We start from the raw sequence: 19,079 nt of genomic DNA, 5'->3' as shown, positions 1-19,079 counted from the left end.
GGAGGGTTGCCTGAAATCGGTTTACTCCCTTGCAGCTGTACATAGACCCACTATTGCGGCCTCTTGGGCTGCAAAAGGAATTGAAGCATGGGTTCAGTCATTAGAGAAAGAGCTGCTCGAGGATATATCTGACAATGCCAGACAATTCCTGTCTCACATTACAACCGCCGCCTATTACATTCTGGAGGCGTCCTCTGAGGCGGGTGTGTTGGCAGCCAATGGGTCGACTACGTCTGTCCTGGCTCGCCGTATTCAGTTGTTGAGGTCATGGAAGGTGGACATAGACTCCAAAAAGTCCTTGGCGATACTCCCCTTTGGGGGAGACATTTTGTTTGGGGAAGACTTAAATAAAATTGTGTCTGTATTGGCGGCTGGTAAGACTGCCTTTCTTCCAAATACTAATCCTTCTGCACAGAAGGTTAAAGGTACCACTTTTCGTTCCTTTCGGCCTCAAGGGAAAGCAAAAGGTCAGGCATACCCAAGACCATCTCGTGCTCCCAAAACCACTAAGCTCAAGGCAAAGTAGTCCTGGGCGGGGCCTCCCCTTGAGGGACCCCAGGGTGGGAGGCCAACTTCTGCAGTTCACCCAGTTCTGGTTTATGACCACTTCAGACGAATGGGTGCGAGAAGTTGTCTCTCACGGATACGCAGTTTCCTTCAAGAGACGTCCCTCTCAATAGTTTTGCACCACGGTTATTCCTTCGGATCTTTTAAAGGCGCAAGCTCTGCAAAAGGTTGTGAGTTCTATCCTGAATACAGGAGTGGTAGTGCTGGTTATTCTGGCACAGAGAGGCAGAAGTTACTACTCGACCCTCATTGGGTTCCGAAACCTAATGGGTCTTTCCGGCCTATACTCAACATCAAATCACTTAACATGGTAAGCTTCCTACAAGCTCACGGGTGGCTCATCAATTGGAAGAAATCCACGCTGGTCCCAGCTCAGAGCATGGTGCACCTGGGGGCCCTCCTGGACACACACAGTCAATGACTGTTTCTGTCTCCAGAAAAAGTCCTGAGACTTCAAGACAGGATAAGATGCTTCCTTTGTCGCCCCAGAGTGTCGATACACTCTGCGATGCAAGTACTTGGCCTGATGGTGTCGGCATTCGACATGGTAGAGTACGCTCAATTTCATTCTCTCCCTCTGCAGTGGTTAATCCTTTCAAAGTGGGACGGCCTACCTCATTGAATCAGATTTCACATGATCACTTTGACTCCAGAGGTTCGTCTGTCGCTGTCCTGGTGGCTACAGGACCAGCAATTGAGCAGGGGCCATCCCTTCTGAATCCCCGACTGGGCCCTGCTGCCAACGGACGCCAGTCTGAGGGGATGGGGTGAGGTGAGGTCTTTTCATGGTCGCTGGACCAAGGAGGAGTACCTCCTCCCAATAAACATTCTGGAGTTGCAGGCGGTGTTCAATGTATTGGCTCTCGCCCTGCCTCTGGCACAGAACAGACCGGTTCAAGTACGGTCAGACAATGCCACTACGGTGGCATACATAAACCATCAAGGCGGCACTCTAAGCCGCATGGCTATGATGGAAGAGTCAAAAATCCTTTGTTGGGCAGAACGCCATCTGCCAGCAATATCGGCAGTGTTCATTCTGAGCGTCCTAAACTGGGAAGCGGACTTCCTCTGTCGCCAAAGGACAGTGGAGTCTTCATCGAGAAGTCTTTCAACTCCTAGTGGACAAGAGGGCCTACCAGACGTAGACCTGATGTCGTCTCGACACAATCACAAGGTTCCGGTCTTTGGATCAAGGACCAGGAATCCTCAAGCAGCGTTCGTGAATGCACTGGCAATTCCATGTATTTTTCTGCTGCCCTACGTGTTCCCTCCAGTGTTACTTCTGCCCAGGGTCCTGCGGAAGTTCAAACAAGAAGGAGGATTTCTACTTCTAGTCGCTCCAGCGTGGCCCAGATGGCATTGTTTCTCAGACCTGCAGGGTCTATTGACAGAGCATCCTCTTCTACTTCCTCAGCGCCCAGACCTCCTCGTACACAGCCATTGCCTTTATCGGGATCTACCCAGGCTGGCTTTGATGGCATGGCTCTTGAAGCATCACTCCTGAGGGCCAAAGGATTCTCTGAGGTGGTCATCCAAACTATGTTTAAAGCCCGCAAACCGGCATCTGCTCGGATTTATTACAGGGTCTGGAATCCTTACTTCTCCTGGTGTGCCGATAAGAATTATGGCGCATACAGATTCAGAACTTCCAGAAGTCTTGCTTTCCTGCAAAGAGGCCTGGACTTAAGCCTTCGTCTGGCCTTCCTCAAGGTTCACACATCTGCCTTGTCGGTATGGTTTCAGAGAAAAATTGTGTCTATACCTGACGTTCATACGTTCACTCAGGGTATCTTAAGGATTCAGCCTCTGTCCCTCCTGTGGCTCCATGGGATCTGTCTGTTGTCCTGAATGCCCTGCAAGAGTCTCCTTTTGAACCTCTTTAGATGGTGGACCTTAAATTGCTAGGTTTTTACCTGCTATTGCTTCTGTTAGAAGGGTGTCAGACTTAGGCGCATTGTCCTGTTATCCACCCTTTCTAATATTTCATCGTGACCAGGAAGTTCTTAGAACTCGCTCGGGTTATTTACCTAAGGCGGTGTCATCTTTTCACCTTAATCAAGAGATTGTGGTTTCGGCCTTTATCTCTTTTGATTTGTCCTCCAAAGACGGTCTTTGGATGTGGGAATCTGACCTCCTGATAGAGGCAGTCCTCTCCACATATATACGGAAAGTATATATGTGGAGAGGACTGCCTCTATCAGGAGGTCAGATTCCCTTTTTGTCCTGTTTGGTTTTCACAAAAGTGGGTGGCCTGTGAATAAGCAAACCTTGGCCAGGTGGATTAGAATGGTGATTGCACAAGCTTATGCGCAGGCTGGTCTCCCAGCTCCTGCAATGCCCATTCTACTCGGTCGGTTGGACCTTCTTGGGCGGCCCGCCGTGACGCGTCCGCAGAACAATGGTGCAAGGCGGCTACGTGGTCCTCTGTAAACAAGTTTATTAGGTTCTATGCCTTTGATACTTCCGCCTCCCAGGATGCTTTTTTTGGACGCCGGGTTCTCATTCCCGCTAAGGCGCGTCCCCTCCCTTGAGGAACTGCTGCAGGACATCCCCTATGTTTCCCTGTGGAAACCATTGTAACCTGCTGCAGAAAAGGAGAGTTATGGTAGACTTAGCATTGTTAACTCTCTTTCTGCGAGGTACATTGGGTTTAACAGGGCGCCCACCCTGACGCACCTAGCTTCTGTGGGTTTGTATGGCATTAGCCGCTGGTCCCTTCTCCTGTCGTGAGAACGTGGTTCTATGTGACTAACATCTACCTTCTCTCTTACCTTCTCCTGCATTGGACTGGCTAACGAAACTGAGCTCACAGTGCTTGGAGGCGGGGTTATAGAGGATGCCCCAATGCATCCTGGGACAGCCTAAAGCTGTAGCCTGTTGGTGCCTCTGGGTCAATATACATTCTACAACCCCGATGTTTCCCTGTGGAATCCAATGTACCTCACAAAAAGAGAGTTAACAATGGTAAGTCTACCATAACTCTTCTTTTGCAGATTCCACCATTACTACCTTCTCTGGCAGAGAGTTCCAAATCCTTACGGCCCTAACTGTGATGAACCCTTTCCTTCGTTGGGTACGAAAGTTTCTCTCCTAGCCTCAGAGGGTAACCACGTGTCCTGTGCAGATAGCTCCTTGTAATGTCCCTTTATATATTTGAAGATATTAATAATGTCTCCTCTTGGGCGCCTCTATTCTAGTGTAAATGTATGCAACCTAGTAAGCCTTTCCTTGTAAAACCCAGTGCCTCTAACTCCTTAACCAATTTTGAAGCTCTCCTCTAAACTCTTTCGAGTTCCAAGATATCTTTTTTTCAATGCGGTGCCCAGAACTGTATATTCCATATGCGGCCGTACCAATGATTTGTACAGTGGCAGGATTACATTCTCGTTCCTTGTCTCAATTCCCTGTTTTATGTATGTTAACACTTTTGCTGCACTTTAACATTGGGTACTGCTACTAAGCCTATTAATAAGCCTATTATCAGTGAGCACCCCCAAATCTTTTTCAACTACCGTTTCCCCTAATTTTCCCCACTTAATTTGTATTGTTGTTTATTTTTTTGTCCCAAAGTGCAGAACTTTACATTTTTCTATATTGAACCTCATTCTCCATTTAGATGCCCAAAATTCCAGTTTAAATAAGTTGTTTTGTAGAGACTCAACATCTATTTCCGAATTAATTACCATACATAGTATCATCTGCAAAAATTGACACTGGGCTTTCCAGACCTATTCCTAGGTCACTAATAAATATGTTGAACAGTCGTGGCCCAAGTATGGACCCTTGCGGTATTACACTGAATACTTATGCCCAGTTGGAGAACATCCCACTAACTACCACTCGCTGTTCCTTGTTATCCAGCCAATTACTTACCCAAGTACAAATAGTTTTTCCTAGGCCAAGTTCCTTTCATTTGATAATCAGCCTCCTTTGAGGCACTGTATCGAAGGGTTTCGCAAAATCTAAATAGACCACATCCACTGCGTTTCCTCGGTCAAGATTGTAGCTCACTTCAGATCTGGTTGCAAGTATTGCCACCAGCCAGAAAGCCCACTGTGCAGCTGCTGGAAGAAAATCTTCCCGCAGCTGCCACTCTCAGAAGGACCTCCTGGCCACTCTTTTTCCTGGTACCCTCCCCTCTGTGCCGCCGATCACTGCTGATGGGTCCACACATCAGGACCCCCCACCCAGTAGCTGCAGACATTAGCAGCCAACATAAATTAACCCCCCTAGTGTGTACCTGGTGGCTGGGAAACTCAAAGTTGCGATGATACCAATGTTTCCGATGTTCTGATGATGATCAAATGTTTTACAAATGTTAAAATATACATTTGTTTTATTTATTTTTAAATAGTTTTGAATAAGTTCTAAATATATGTTCTTGACCTAATTCAATGATAAAAAATTTTTTTTTGACAATTTCTGAACGTTCCTTAGGGGGAAAAAATAGCCAGTTAAGGGGGAAATAAATTAATTAGACAATTGACTAAGATATTATTGACTCGTGGTTTCTGTATGTAACAAACAGATTTAAACTTGAGTTTATAACTTTTTCTACCAGTCTGCGCAGCATGAAATAAGCATAAATGTTGTGTTTTGGGCTATTGCTGAGATGTAAATGAAGCTACTGTTGCATTCCCAGATAGATTGCAGCATTTGCCTTTCTCTTGTAACACTACACTAATGACTAAGTGTTGTGAAGGCTCAATTTACACTAGGATGCAGCAAATTAATTAGCCACCTTTTATACTGCACAATCACTAATCCCAGATGTGTTGACCTCTCCAGCACAGCAGGGGTTAAAGTTAGCACCTCTCAGGCAGCGCCTGAGCTGGGCACTACACACAATTATACAGTTTACTATAAGGCTCTGCTGTAGTTGTTTGCACCATAGCTGGTTGCCTCCTTTGTACTGGGCATGGTGCAGAGGAGCGAGCAGCAGAACTGTCCCCTCCGCCATAATCCTCCAGGCTCAGCAGAATGTGACATGCAGGCGAGGCTCAGCTTGCTGTGGAGTTTGAGCCTTGGGTGTAACCTAACAAGCTAGGGGAAGCACAGCTCCTGATTGACAGCAGGACCAGCATTATGCAAATGCCGCAAGTCTGAACAGAGGCTGATTGGGGCTCCGGCAGGGGCTCTCCTACGCACGTCACACTCTTACCTTTTTAATATTTCTGTTTTTGTCTCTCTCAAACCTTACACGTACCTGGATCTTTTAGTTGGGAGTTAATAAAGGCTGACAGATTAGTGCTAGCTTCTTCTAAGCACAGAACAATGTCCACGTAGGATTCGGCTGGTTAAAGCACTGCTGATCTTTGTGCCCAGATTTTAGACACTGAGTGTGGGTTATGTTTCTTTACCCTCCCTAAACGTTACAATGTGTGTTTGCCATTGATCCTGCCGGTATCTTTCAGCATTCTTCAAGAGCTATTATGTAGGTCAGGCCTGTCTTAAACAGATTTCCTGAACCTGTGGCAGATTAAGCTGAAGGAATTTTAATAAACCCTCCCCAGTAGGCGTAGGCCTAAGCGAGACTAACCTAGTTAAGCCTGATTTTTTTTTCCTTCCTCTCTGTGTGTGTGTCTGTGGGGGAAAGAGCTGTGCAGAGCTCAAGGCTGAATTGTGGTTTCAGGAACTGTTTGCTAGTAAGAGGAGGCCTGAAAATGGTGGGGAAGGCTCGCTCGTCTAATTTCACAGTATTTGAAAAGCTTGATCTGCTGAAGCTGGTGAAGCCCTACATAGGCGTGTTAGAGGAGCACACCAACAAACACTCTGTGATCATTGAGAAGAACAACTGCTGGGAGATCATCGCGGAAAAGTACAACACCATGGGGTCAGGACGGCCTCCGCGGACCGCGCAGGGGCTGCGCACTCTCTACAAGCGCCTGAAGGAGTACGGCAAGCAGGAGCTGCTCCAGTGCAAGACCGACCAGGCGGACTATCAGAGCAAAGTGTCGGAGGCCACCAAGAAACTGGTAGAGATCATTCCTCAGTTTGGCAACGTGTGCTTTGGAAGAGACCTCAATGGTTTGTCAAGGTAAGCCCTATTGCATTATTGATCTGTATGGCTTTGCAAGTTACATGCTCTGCTCTAATGTACTGTATATACTGTAGCATTATAGCTCAACAGTGTGCTCGCTGCTGTGCAGTTTTGTCTCCAGCAATAAAACCATTTACATGTTATAGGTGCAAGCCGAACATAAAAGTTACTGCAGACGTGCTCGCCATAGAATTCGCACTGTAATGTAATAACTGGGAGGCGAGACTAACAGAAATCTGTTTTTACATGTTATGTAGCTAATACCTTTATGACCTGACATGCTGGCTTTGTGAAATCTCAGATTACAGTCTGTTAACCGTTCCACTGCCCACAGATAAGCCCCGTGTGCTGATAAGTTAGGCTTTTCCAGTGTTAATTGCTATTGTATGCACTTCTGCTGGCTCTGGAAAGAGTTTCTGTTGCGTACCGTATATATAGGGAGTTACTCTTTAAATGAAGACTCCTTTATTACAGCTGTGAAACAAATCTTGTATCACCCTCTCAGGTTTTTGTTCTAATGACCCGACCCTGCTGTGCTTTACTGTAGCAGTACATGTGCAGAACATCCTTTTTTTTACTGTACTCAGTGATAGGTTGCTTTGTGTATTACAGGTTTTAGCCCCATGCTTCTTGCTGGGATATTTCAGTCTGTTAATTACTGTTTTTTATTTATTTATTTTTTTACTGTATTAAATAAGTTGCTTTTTATGTTTTCAGCAGTGTTTTGTTGCTGCCACTCTGCCAAACCCAGAACATTGTATGGTTTTTAACGTACGTGTGTCCTTTGCATTTTGTAACCAAACAAGAGAGCATCTTGTATTTCCTCTGTAAAACAGGCCAGGCTTAAAGTATTTAGGTGAGCAGAAGAGGTTAAAATGGGATGTAGATTTAGAAAAGCCTCATTCGGCACAATGAAAGCAGGAGATAGTGTGGCAAATCTCTTGCAAGACTGCAGACTATTATGCTCCCACATGCCAATCCAAACCTGAAATTCCAGTCCTAGTATATAAAGCTGGCCAAGGCTGCCAAACCCTTTTCTCCTGGGCTAGTTTCTACTTCAAACTGTACTACAGGATGGTCCCCGTGCCCTCCTAGCATTGATCCTATAGGTGACGTCTTTCTAGTTGTTATGCAAAATTCAATACAAGAGACATTGCTTATATCCGCGGTTCTTGTACCTTGTGGCTTTGTGACACACTAGGCTTCACAGATGCCATTGTGATTCATTTTGCTGTGTCACATCAATGTTAAGTTATTGTATTAACGCTAGAATCATTGATTTGTTGATGCATGAATAGGACACTGAGATTTGCAGTCTTACAATTAGTGGCTTTTATATTACAAATCAGCAGTAATACCTTTTTGTCATTTATTTAAATCTCTGCCAATTTGGGAAAAGCCACTCTGTTTAATCAGCATATAAAATCTGACCTTTAAACTATAATCAGGGGATTTCTCAGGCAGAAAGATGTTTTGTAGCCTTAGAGCTGGCTTACTATGGGCAGTGCCCTGTTATAAGCATTGTGAGGCTCTATAGTTGTTGGGGGAACTACAAGTTCCAGCATGTTGGGACTTGTAGTTCCACAGCAACCTAGTGTGCCACAGTTTACTCGGGCTAATCACAGTTTAATTGTTTAATTCCACACTACAGGAAATATCTGGGATGTATCTATGTGATACACCCCCCCCACCCCCTTGTAGTAGCCTATTTTAAATAATAATAATCTACAGTTTCTTGGTTGTGTTTGAAACCTCTTTGTGCTTTGTAAATACCCACACTTAGCATATGGCTTTTTCCCTTTGTGTTGATAATGAGTTGATAAGAGAAAATAGTTCCCTGTTTGTGTTTGAATACTAGTCTTGTAGCGGGAAGGTAAAGCCCACCAAGATGCTGAATAGCAGACTGACGTGTAATGTTTCCCTGTTCTTTTGGGTAGAGACCAAAGAGAGAGAGCAAATTAGTAACACTGGGGCAGGCGTTTGGCTTTTCACTTCCTCGGATAATTTATGAAGTGGCTATTATATATATATATATATATATATATATATATATATATATATATATATATATATATATATATATATATATATATATATATATATATATATATATATATCTCTTAGAAGAGATGGCTGGGTAAAGCCAGACCAAATGATAATTATCATGAAGTCATTATTACCTTTAATCAAACAAAAACAAAAGTATTTGGAAAATTTGAGTTCATGACCAACACACATTAAATAAAAAAAGGGCAGACTAGCTAGGCCAAGTGGTTCTTATCTGCCATCAAATTCTATGTGTATATGAAATACAATTAAACCATTTAAACTACTACTCGGGCTGGATGTAATGACACCTGGGTCCCACAGCTGTGCTGGATGCTGGCCGAACTCAGATGCTATGGGGCAAAACCATGCCTTGTAAGTGATTGCCCCTTAAAAAAAATAAAAAATGCCCAAGTTCAGCCGGCTTCCTACATGGTCACTGAACCCGGGCGTCATTACATCCGGCCCCAGATTGTTATGATAAGAAAAATCAGGTGGGATGATATACGAAGGTTCAGGAATATTGTTACTAAAATAACATTTACAATTACCTTTTGATTCTTAAAGTTTGTTTTCAGTTATCTTTTTGTACTATTGATGCAAAACAACATATAAGGGAAGGCACATGTGGGTTTGACACATTCGCTATAGAGGTCATCGATGTCTCATCCAGCCACTCAAGGTGCGGTGACGGCAGCTTTAAGCAGAACAGGCATCCTCTCTTAGGGTAGTACATCTGCTAACGGTGGGTTGCTGTACCATCATTAGTAGGTGAATAAAGTTTAAGCAATCCTCAGCAAAGTGATCTATTGATTCTACTGACTGGATGTGGCCCAATAGGCATAGCAGTGTGTTGTATTGTAGTGACTGAACTTTGTTCACATAAAAGTGAAAGCAATGCAGCACACCATGGCCAGCTGCGATGACCTTGATAGTGTAGTAGGAGCTATAGATGTGTTCTCGTACATCTAGCCTGAATGCGCTTAGCGCCGAGAGACACCGGGCGTGAGTAAGCCGTGCCAAGCGGTGTAGCGTCTTATTCACATCTATTTATTGCTGGGATGTGCATCTTCATCGTAATCGGATGCCGCAAGACTGCACTGATATGATATGCAATACTTGTATATCTGTGTGCAAGTGATTCGGAATCTGTGAAGCACACTGGAACTTGTGGTGAAAAGAAATCTGCGGACGCAGCACTTTTTATACAGATTCATACTGTCGCATATAAAATGAATCAGATCAGCCTTGTGAAGCTGTTTTGTTGCATTACATTATGCACATTCCAGTGAAAGTTGCAAGCTGAGTCACATGGTACCTGGCGTGCTGAGGACGGATGTTTGACACGACTGCAGCAATAGTGTATGCAGACACGTCTGTATGCTGATATATAATGGGAATAAGTTGCATGCCATTTGAGAAAACATTTTTTTATTTTTTTTATAAGTAACTTGGAGGAAAACCTGCTTAGTAACAAGGGGGCTTTCGGCAATTGTTAATGTTCAGTGCGGCGACTAAACGGTTAATGGCGTTTCCTGCACTGCTGCTGAGTGAACTCAGCAATATACTGTACAGTCACTTTGCAGTTTGTAGGTCACTGGCCCATAGGCCTGGCTTGTAGCCTGGCTTCATACAAGCCTTCAGGAAGGAAACTGGTGATAGTGGTGATACAACCACTGATGATGATGGTGAGCTCCTGGTTACCTAGAATGAACTCATTAGGCACATTTACCGTAACCCCAGGTTAAATTTACAATGTCAGTAATTCAAAGCATCATGAAACAAACCGGGAATTCCCTGTACTTGTAATTTGGAATTAATTACGTGCGGAGTCAGCTGGGTGTAAAGTCTCAGATTCCAATCATGTAGGTTAGGAAAGGGGCTGTACCATGTAATTACAAGGGCTTCATAGTCGTATAGCAAAAAAGATTTAAACACTGCAAACTATGAAGAATGTTTGGTTGTCAAGGGAACACAATCTTTTATTTCTTGTTTCTAGAGAATATTTTCCAGATACAAAATTGCTAAGGAGAAAGTTAAACCGTTCTTCCTTTGTCAGCCATGCAGATAGATCCTAGATGACTGTTACTGAAATATCTAGTTCCCAGAAATGCACAAAATTGTTTATAGAAAGAATGCTACAACAGTAGGTCCATGCTGCCTACATATACTGTACATATGGAATGTTTGCAACGGTTATCATATGGACAAATCTCTCAGGAGGGCTACTGTAGTGAGTAGTCACACTACAGATGTTCCAGGTTATAGGCCTGAGTCAGAGCACAGCAAAACACAGCACGTAACTTTGCACCTGGAACCAGGGCCGGATTAAGGGGGTCATTCCGAGTTGTTCGCTCGCTAGCGTTTTTTAGCAGCCGTGCAAACGCTTTGTTGCCGCTCACCAGGAAGTGTATTTTCGCTTTGCAGAAGTGCGAATGCCTGTGCAGCAGAGTGTGCAAAACAGGACTAGCACTGGACTTACTCTTCGTGTGCGTTGATTCTAACGTTGGAGGGACGGCTTTTGACATCACACACCCGCCCAGCGTTCGCCCAATATATTTCAAATGTTCAAATGTTATCTGCATGCAGGGCAAATACTGGGTTCTTTTGCATGTAACCCTCTTATGCTGGAAAGCTTTATTTGTATACTGCAGTTTAGATTTGATTTTGGACACTCCTCTCCCAATGCTAAATCTTTATACATGTGAATTCTGACTCGCAGAATAACATGGTTTTGCCCAGGTGTAAAATTACTCCTTTTTATTTATTCCAAAATCAGAATCACCCCCAATGTGCGCAGATTTTAATTGGAAACAGACTGTAAACAATATCATTTTAAACTGTATTTTGGGCACCAAATGGAAGCTGACATTTCACAAAGCAGACGCCGTCCCTCCCCGCTGATAAATAAGACAAAAAAATTAAGTGTACACCTAAGTGCCAACACTTACAATAATCCTATGTGTTCCTCTGTGTATTGTAAGTGCTGACTCCATTCCTAGCGGTGTGCAGTCATGATGTGGTAAAGTAACATCGCTCATTTTCCTGCTCACCCCTATCGTGTGCAAAGTTGTGATCGTCAAATGCCGCTGTCACATGCGCTCTGACTGCACATCGCTCATAATTGAATTGGCCTCTAAGCTTTCTTTGAATCTCCTTACTGGAAGTGATGCGGCCATGGGCCCTAGATGGTGTCTAACCAAGTCGTATGCCAAATAGCAGTATCAGCCAGTGTTGGGATAGCTCTAAGCTGCACTACTGCCTATAATATAATTTTGCTAATGTGGCTCTTCATCCTAGCCAGGGCCCGTGGGGTTACCCCATGCGGGTAGCAGTTGATTTACCGTCGGACACAATACCGACGGTCATAATCCCGACAGCCATTGACCGACCGTCAAAATTCCGACATTTATTATGACGACATGTTCAAAATGCCATTATAGTCAGAATACCGACATTTGAAATGCTGACAAGCGTTTCTACGGAACTTTTGCCCAAAAACAAACTTGTTCATACTTTACCATCCCAGTGGACCTGCAGGGGAAATATAATAGTGTGCCAAGCGCAGCTGCGAGCCATGCCAGGGGACGCGGTACACTTTGACGGTGTCCAAGTTGACCTATGTCGACACGGACACAAACAACCCCCCCAGGAAAAATTCATGTCGGTATTTTGACATGTCTGCATTTCAAATGTCTGTATTCTGACTGTCGGCATTTTGAACATATCGGCATAATGAATGTCTGTATTTCGACTTTAGGTCAATGTCTGTTGGTATTACGACCGTCGGTATTGTGTCCGTCGTTAAATCATACTGAACCCACTCCATGCAGCTGTTTTCCCGGCACTTTGACCTTTCTCATAGCCCCAGCCAAAAGCCAAGGGGGAAATTACTTGTTACTGATCCTACCGCTCACAGATCCCCTTCACAGCCATTTACAGATGGTAAGCGCTGAGAAGAATCGCTGCATATAGCAGACCCTAGGTCAATGTGCAGCTTTAATAGCTAGCTCTTTATAGAATCCTAGTACTTCTGATCTCTATTGCTGTGGGATGAATTGTGTACCCCTAAATTGTAGTTTGGGGCGATAAAAGTATCAATGTTTCTGTGCTGTAAGTATCCACATGTTGCACATCTGCCATTCATCACGGATAATGACAGCACAGCAATATAGTTCCTTATATTGCGCACACCTTTTAGGTTTGCAGGGTAAGAGAAGTGCCGTTACCATTGATTCCATGCATTCTGATGGTACATTGCGGCCTTTGCTTTTAATTAAATGTTGACTTTTTATAAATTGTGTTTACAGTACATATAATTCTGTTTTTATGTTCTTGTTGTTGCAGTGAATCGATCAATTCAAACACAGAACTAGTGATTTGTTCCCCATCAGAACCATTAGCAGATCAGCATGCCTCCGTCACCGTGCAGCTGGAGCTAGAAGAAGACGTAAAACCCCCTCCATCTCTGCTCATACCTCCCCAGCCCGTGGCTGCTCTGGAGGAAGCCGAAGATCAGGAGTTTGAACACGTCCTAGAGAGATCATCATCTCCTTCTCTCTCCTCTGTGGATATGAGATTATCCCTGTCCCCAGTCCCAAGGATAGAGGAATGTTTCAGCCACACCGGCCAGAGCATGAGGTCAGCCTGCGCCTGCAACCCAGAGACCTTGCTGTTGGTGAAGAAAGAGCATCAGATCATTTTAAGCAATCAAAAGCAATATGGACTTTACATTAAGGAGAAAAGGGAGGGTTTGAAAAGGAGACAGCATCTGGAAGAAGAGCTGTTAAAAGCCAAAATAAAAGTAGAGAAATTAAAGGCAATGAAATTACGACGGGACTTGCCTGAATACAGCAATTTGTAAAATTGACTTTTTTTTTAATTTTTTAAAAGCATTTAACGCGTTGTTAGTATAAGCAGCCCGTGGCTTTCCTGCTGGTAATACAGTACGTAGCAAGTCCCAGCAAGAGCCGGCATTGAAAGGGCAAGCTGGGTAACACTTTTTAACACCAGTTCTACAAGGTTAGTTTGCCGACTACAGAAGAGAGCACAAAGGGGTTGGATTTACTATAACGTTTAAAAAGTATGTGTTGCCCATAGCAACCAATCAGATTGTAGATATAATTTTCTAGAGTGTAATAAATAACTAGAATTTTGTATCTATGGAAAACATGTCTACTTTTTAGTAAATATACTGTACCCAATGTTTTCACTCGAGTTCTGGATTCTTGCAAGGGCTGTGATTATAAGCACAGTCTCTCATTTGCGAGGAGTCCTTAGATTATTTGGAACCTGTATATAGATCATATACTTGGGCTACTGTATGAAAGCATTATGGCTTGAAGACCGTGAACCTAAGGATATAATTTGTTTTGATTAAAGTTCTGATCGCAGCAGTCTTGCAGCTGGGGTTCACGATACAATTTAACAGTTAACTTGTTGATTTCCCACATTCATGGGCTTGTAGAGAACAACCTAATTCTCTTCAATATTATTTCTATTATATAGAGATTTATTTTCTTTTTAATACTGCAGTGGACGGATGTTTACATATTTAAAATTTGACTTTTATGAATGGTTCTTGGCTTTGTGTGGACTATTTAAGATGAATAAAAGTAATCTATGCAACAAAGTATCCGAGTGGTCTTTCTGATGTAAAAGGAATCTCTGCGCTGAGTGTACTAATCCGTGAATAAATATAAGTATCGGCACGCGTACATAACTGCTAAAAATACAGTTTACTGTAAAATTTTCACAATAAAAAGTAACTCATAAGAAACAATACAAAAAGCAGCAAATAAATATGAGATTATACTAGTATTCACTCTAAGGTGAACTGCGGGCAGGACGCCGTACAGGAGAGGGGGCACTTCGGCGTGCTTGCTCATGAAAAGGGGGTGTGGTCACTTTGGAAGGGGTGTGGTCTTGTGTCATGCATCCTATTCGTCACTCTAGGAGGCATGCCAAGCGCTTACAGAGATGCTGGGCTGCCCCAAGTTCTCCCCACACTGTGCATGCACTTGGCATCTATTCCCCAGCAGTGATCACTAAACCGCAACTTTTCCCACCCACGGAACACTGCGGTCTGTGGGTGGGGACGGCAGAGGGCAGACTGTTTCAGTGTTATGCAGTGTGGTAGCTATATTAGAACCATAGAACCAGCTAATTGCTTGGGAGTTTTAGGGGTAAATTTACTAAGATGGGAGTTCTATTCAAGATGGGCTGTTGCCCATAGCAACCAATCGTATTCTACTTTTCATTTGTCCAGCAACTTCTAGAAGATAATACCTGGAATCTGATTGGTTGCTATGGGCAACGGGATGTTAAATAGAACTCCCACCTTAGTAAATGTATCCCTTACGGGTGTATTAAATTCTTGTCGGAACTGCCATCTTGTCAGAAAGACTGCAGTTTCTGACTTTTTTTTAGGTCTAATAGTGATTCGACCTATTCAATGGGGCTGCAGTTTTTCTCTAGCATCCATAAGGGATATTGGGGACAGATTAGTACGATGGGGTTAGACTGGTCCAAAGGAGCCAGTGCACTTTAAATTTCTTCAACTGGGTGTGCTGGCTCCTCCCCTCTATGCCTCCTCCTACAGGCAGTTTAGAAAAAAGTGCCCTCAGGAGAGGATGCACACTCAGCAAGCTCCAGAGTTGTTGTTTTTTTTCTTCAATTTCTTCTAAACGTTTTATTTCTTTCGGTATTCTGATTAGGCAACAGCATACCTGCACCGAGGGAGTTAGGGGGGGGGGACGACAGTCACCGGCCTTTTGAGGTGCAAAGCCGCTTCCCCGCTGCAGGACCACCATCCTGAGGGGCTGTTTGTTCAGCGGGGCATAACGCCTTGGCTGTAGCAATCTGCAGCATGCCGCACACCCCTAACCGCTGCCTGAAGGTGATCATCAGTGGTGAGTACACGCTGGGGACCCCACTAGGGGGGGTCCCCCGATTTAATGTGCGGCTGAAGCGTGGGTAAGGCGTTCGGGTCCCTCCTGGGGGAGACCCGCTGAAGCCCATGCGTGAGACTGGCTAATATAAGTTGTACCAAGCATTTATGTGAGGCTACAAACGTAAGGAGACATGGCCAGTATAAATATTCAACAGTAGCTCGGGCGCCATGGCGGGGGGAGGAGTTACACGAGAGCGGGCTCAGCGGCATTTTGGCGCCTTCCTCTGCATAGCAGCAGCAGCCGCCTCAACAGCTCCTCCACAACAGACCCTGGATCGCTGGTACCGGGTGTAGAAGAGGAGAGCCGCTATATTTGTGCACAATTTACATCCCTCTGAGGGATTTTTCATATTATAGTCTCACTGTTGTTTACATATATAAAACACTGACAGTCTCATTGGGGCTGTGCAGCGTTGGCTGCACTGGGGTCCTCTCTCCTGTGTCTCCTCTCACATGCAAAAGGGCAGGCTTGTAATATATATCAGGCTGTGTTGTACGTGTAGTATACCTGTTTTTTCTGCTTCACAATGGTAAAACAGAAGTTATGCAGTGTATGTAATGCTAGATTCTCCTCTAGTTCATCTGACTCAATCTCGTGTGAACAGTGTAGTCAGTCATCTCAGAATGCTGATAACAATGTGGGGGAGAGTCCAGAGCCCTCCTGGTTGGGGGCTATCAAAACTATGATGTCTGATATGTTATCTCAGCTCACTGCAAATGCCAATAAGACTCAGGAACTGCAACAAGCAGTGGCTAGCCTAACTGCTAAACATCCCCCCCTATCTGCTATAGGTGCACAAAAACGTGCTCTACCTGCACTCCTATCAGATACTGATGATGATATACAGGATGATGTGGACCTCATAAATGGGGATTCCACCCCTACCCAGGGTATTGAACCCCTCATATTGGCTATTCGGGATCTGTTAAAGCTCCCCCTGGAGGATGCTAATACTCAGCAGTCATTTTTCCTCCCACAAGACAAACTGACAGTCACATTTCCTGATTCCAAGGAATTGGATGACTTATTTAAAATAGCCTGGAAGAATCCAGATAAAAAATATCAGGTGTCAAAACGGTTTTTGCGTACCTTCCCCTTTGCCCCTGAAGGCAGGTAATTCTGGGAAGAGTCTCCAGCAGTAGACGTCTCAGTCTCTAGCCTTACTAAAAAGGCGGTACGCCCTGCTCCGTGCTCCTTTACGGTAAAGGACCCGGCTGATAGGAAAATTGAGACCACTCTGAAATCTATTTACATTGCTGCAGGTGTAGCTCAAAGGCCGGTCATTGCAGGTTGCTGGATGACGCATGCAATTCATTCCAGGGCTAGTCAAATTAAGGAAGTTCTCTCGGGTGATATGACCTTAGTTAATACTGTTACTTTCTTGAATCACATTCAGGACACGGCAAGAGTCCTATGTGACTCCCTTAAAGAGATTGACAATATTAATGCTAGGACCACGGCTATGGCTGTGTCAGTGGATTGCTGATGCTGACTCCAAATGTAATGTGGAATCTCTTCCCTTCACATGTGAATGGCTCTTTGGAGATGAATTGGACGCATGGATTAACAAAGCTACTGCTGGGAAATCCACGTTTCTCCCTTCGGGGGCTCCACCTGCTAGACGTACCTACCCGGGACCGTCTACTCAGTCCTTTCGGTCCTCCAGATTTCGATCTAGGGCCAGAGGGGCCTCCAACGCAGCTAGAGGCTCCAGAGGTAAACCTGAGAAATCAGCCATTGCCGGATCTCAGGACCAGAACAACAGTTCTGCTTCCGCAAAGACTTCGGCATGACGGTGCTCACCCACCCTGAGAGGTTCTCGTGGTGGGAGCTCGATTTACGTCACTGCAGCCACATCTGGGATGGTTCCTGCCAAGATGCTTGGGTAAGGGACCTTATCTCTCAGGGTTACAAGCTGGAGTTCAACGGTGCTCCTCCCCAACGATTTTTCAAATCAAGCTTACCAGCTTTGGAAAATATGCGTGGTACGCTACTACTGGCCATAAACAAGTTGGTCCAGTCCCAGGACATTGTTCCAGTGCCCCTACTACAACAAGGACAGGGTTCTACTCCAGTCTGTTCGTTGTACCAAAACCGGACGGGTCTGTGAGACCCATTCTGAATCTGAAGTCCTTAAATCCTTACCTGAGGGTTTTCAAATTCAAGATGGAATCTTGGAGAGCGGTGATCGCAGGCCTGGAACAGCAGGAACTCCTAGTGTCCCCAAATATCAAGGATACTTACCTACATATCCCAATTTGGCCTCATCAGGCCTATCTGAGATTTGCCCTACTGAACGATCACTACCAGTTTCTGGCGTTGCCCTTCGGACTGTCTACAGCTCTGAGGGTCTTCACGAAGGTAATGGCAGAAATTATGTTTCAGCTCAGGGTCCAGGGGGTCAATGTAATTCCATACCTGGACGATCTCCTGATAATAGCGAGTTCCAGGGAGCTTCTATTGCTCCATATAGATCGCACTATCTAACTTCTGTCTCACCACGGATGGATCCTCAATCTGCAGAAGTCCCACCTGGAACAGTCTCAGCGGCTCCTTTTTCTGAGGATGATACTGGATCCTGTAGCACAGAAAGTGTTCCTCCCAGAGGAAAAAGTGAGAACTTAAAAAAATGGTTCGCATGGTGCTCCGACCTGCTCGCGTCTCCATTCATCTTTGCATAAAATTGTTGGGAAAGATGGTGGCCTCGTACGAGGCGATTCAATTTGGAAGGTTTCATGCCAGACCATTCCAGTTGGACATCCTGAACAAGTGGTCCGGTTCCCATCTTCTGATGCAGCAGATGATTCGGCTGTCACCCCAGGCCAGGATTTCTCTCCTGTGGTGGCTACAGTCTTCCAACCTGCTGGAAGGTCGATGCTTTGGGATTCAGGATTGGATCCTCCTCACGACGGATGCGAGTCTGAGAGGATGGGGAGCTGTCACCCAAGGGGCACAGTTCCAGGGCAGGTGGTCTGCCCAAGAGGCCCTACTTCCGATCAACATTCTGGAACTTCGGGCTATCTACAGTGCTCTGATTCAAGCATCCCCTCTACTCCGGGATCAGGCGATCCAGGTACAGTCGGAAAACGCCACGGCGGTGGCGTACATCAGTCGACAAGGAGGAACAAAAAGCAGGGCCTGCATGCGAGAAGTGTCCAGAATACTCCTCTGGGCAGAACGAAATGCAAGAGCACTGTCCGCAATCTTCAATCCGGGAGTGGACAACTGGGAAAGTGGACTTCCTAAGTCGCCACGACCTCCACCCGGGGGAGTGGGGGACTACACCCTCAGGTGTTACAACAGATCATCGACAGGTGGGGTTGCCCACAGATCGACTTGATGGCCTCTCGTCTCAACAAGAAGCTTCGCTGCTATTGCTCACGTACCATGGACCGTCAGGCGAGCGCAGTGGATGCGCTGACATCGCCTTGGCCTTACCAGCTGGTCTACCTGTTTCCTCCGATTCCGCTGAT

The 19,079-nt window shown here is 45.1% G+C and overlaps 2 protein-coding genes across 3 annotated transcripts in view; both read left to right on the top strand.

Annotated features, from left to right (window-relative positions):
• The window catches only part of RAD54B (RAD54 homolog B), a 177,161-nt gene that overhangs the window by 88,090 nt on the left and 69,992 nt on the right, over window positions 1–19,079 (top strand). The window lies entirely within an intron of this gene.
• On the top strand, window positions 5,671–14,285 carry FSBP (fibrinogen silencer binding protein). Its single transcript, XM_063924114.1, has 2 exons — window positions 5,671–6,604; window positions 13,001–14,285. Exons 1-2 carry the CDS (start codon window positions 6,231–6,233, stop codon window positions 13,515–13,517), a joined length of 891 nt encoding a protein of 296 aa, XP_063780184.1. The 5' UTR covers window positions 5,671–6,230; the 3' UTR covers window positions 13,518–14,285.

This window comes from Pseudophryne corroboree, chromosome 5 (assembly GCF_028390025.1).
Source record: "Pseudophryne corroboree isolate aPseCor3 chromosome 5, aPseCor3.hap2, whole genome shotgun sequence".
Lineage (NCBI taxonomy): Eukaryota > Metazoa > Chordata > Amphibia > Anura > Myobatrachidae > Pseudophryne > Pseudophryne corroboree.
Note: the sequence above shows the minus strand (reverse complement) of the source record. Positions and strands in the feature narration are given on the sequence as shown.

Excerpts from the sequence above, each read along its gene's own strand:
- FSBP (XM_063924114.1), top strand. The coding sequence starts at position 6,231 with ATGGTGGGGAAGGCTCGCTCGTCTAATTTCACAGTATTTGAAAAGCTT. Across the intron at positions 6,605-13,000 it reads GACCTCAATGGTTTGTCAAG|TGAATCGATCAATTCAAACA; the intron begins GTAAGCCCTATT and ends TTGTTGTTGCAG.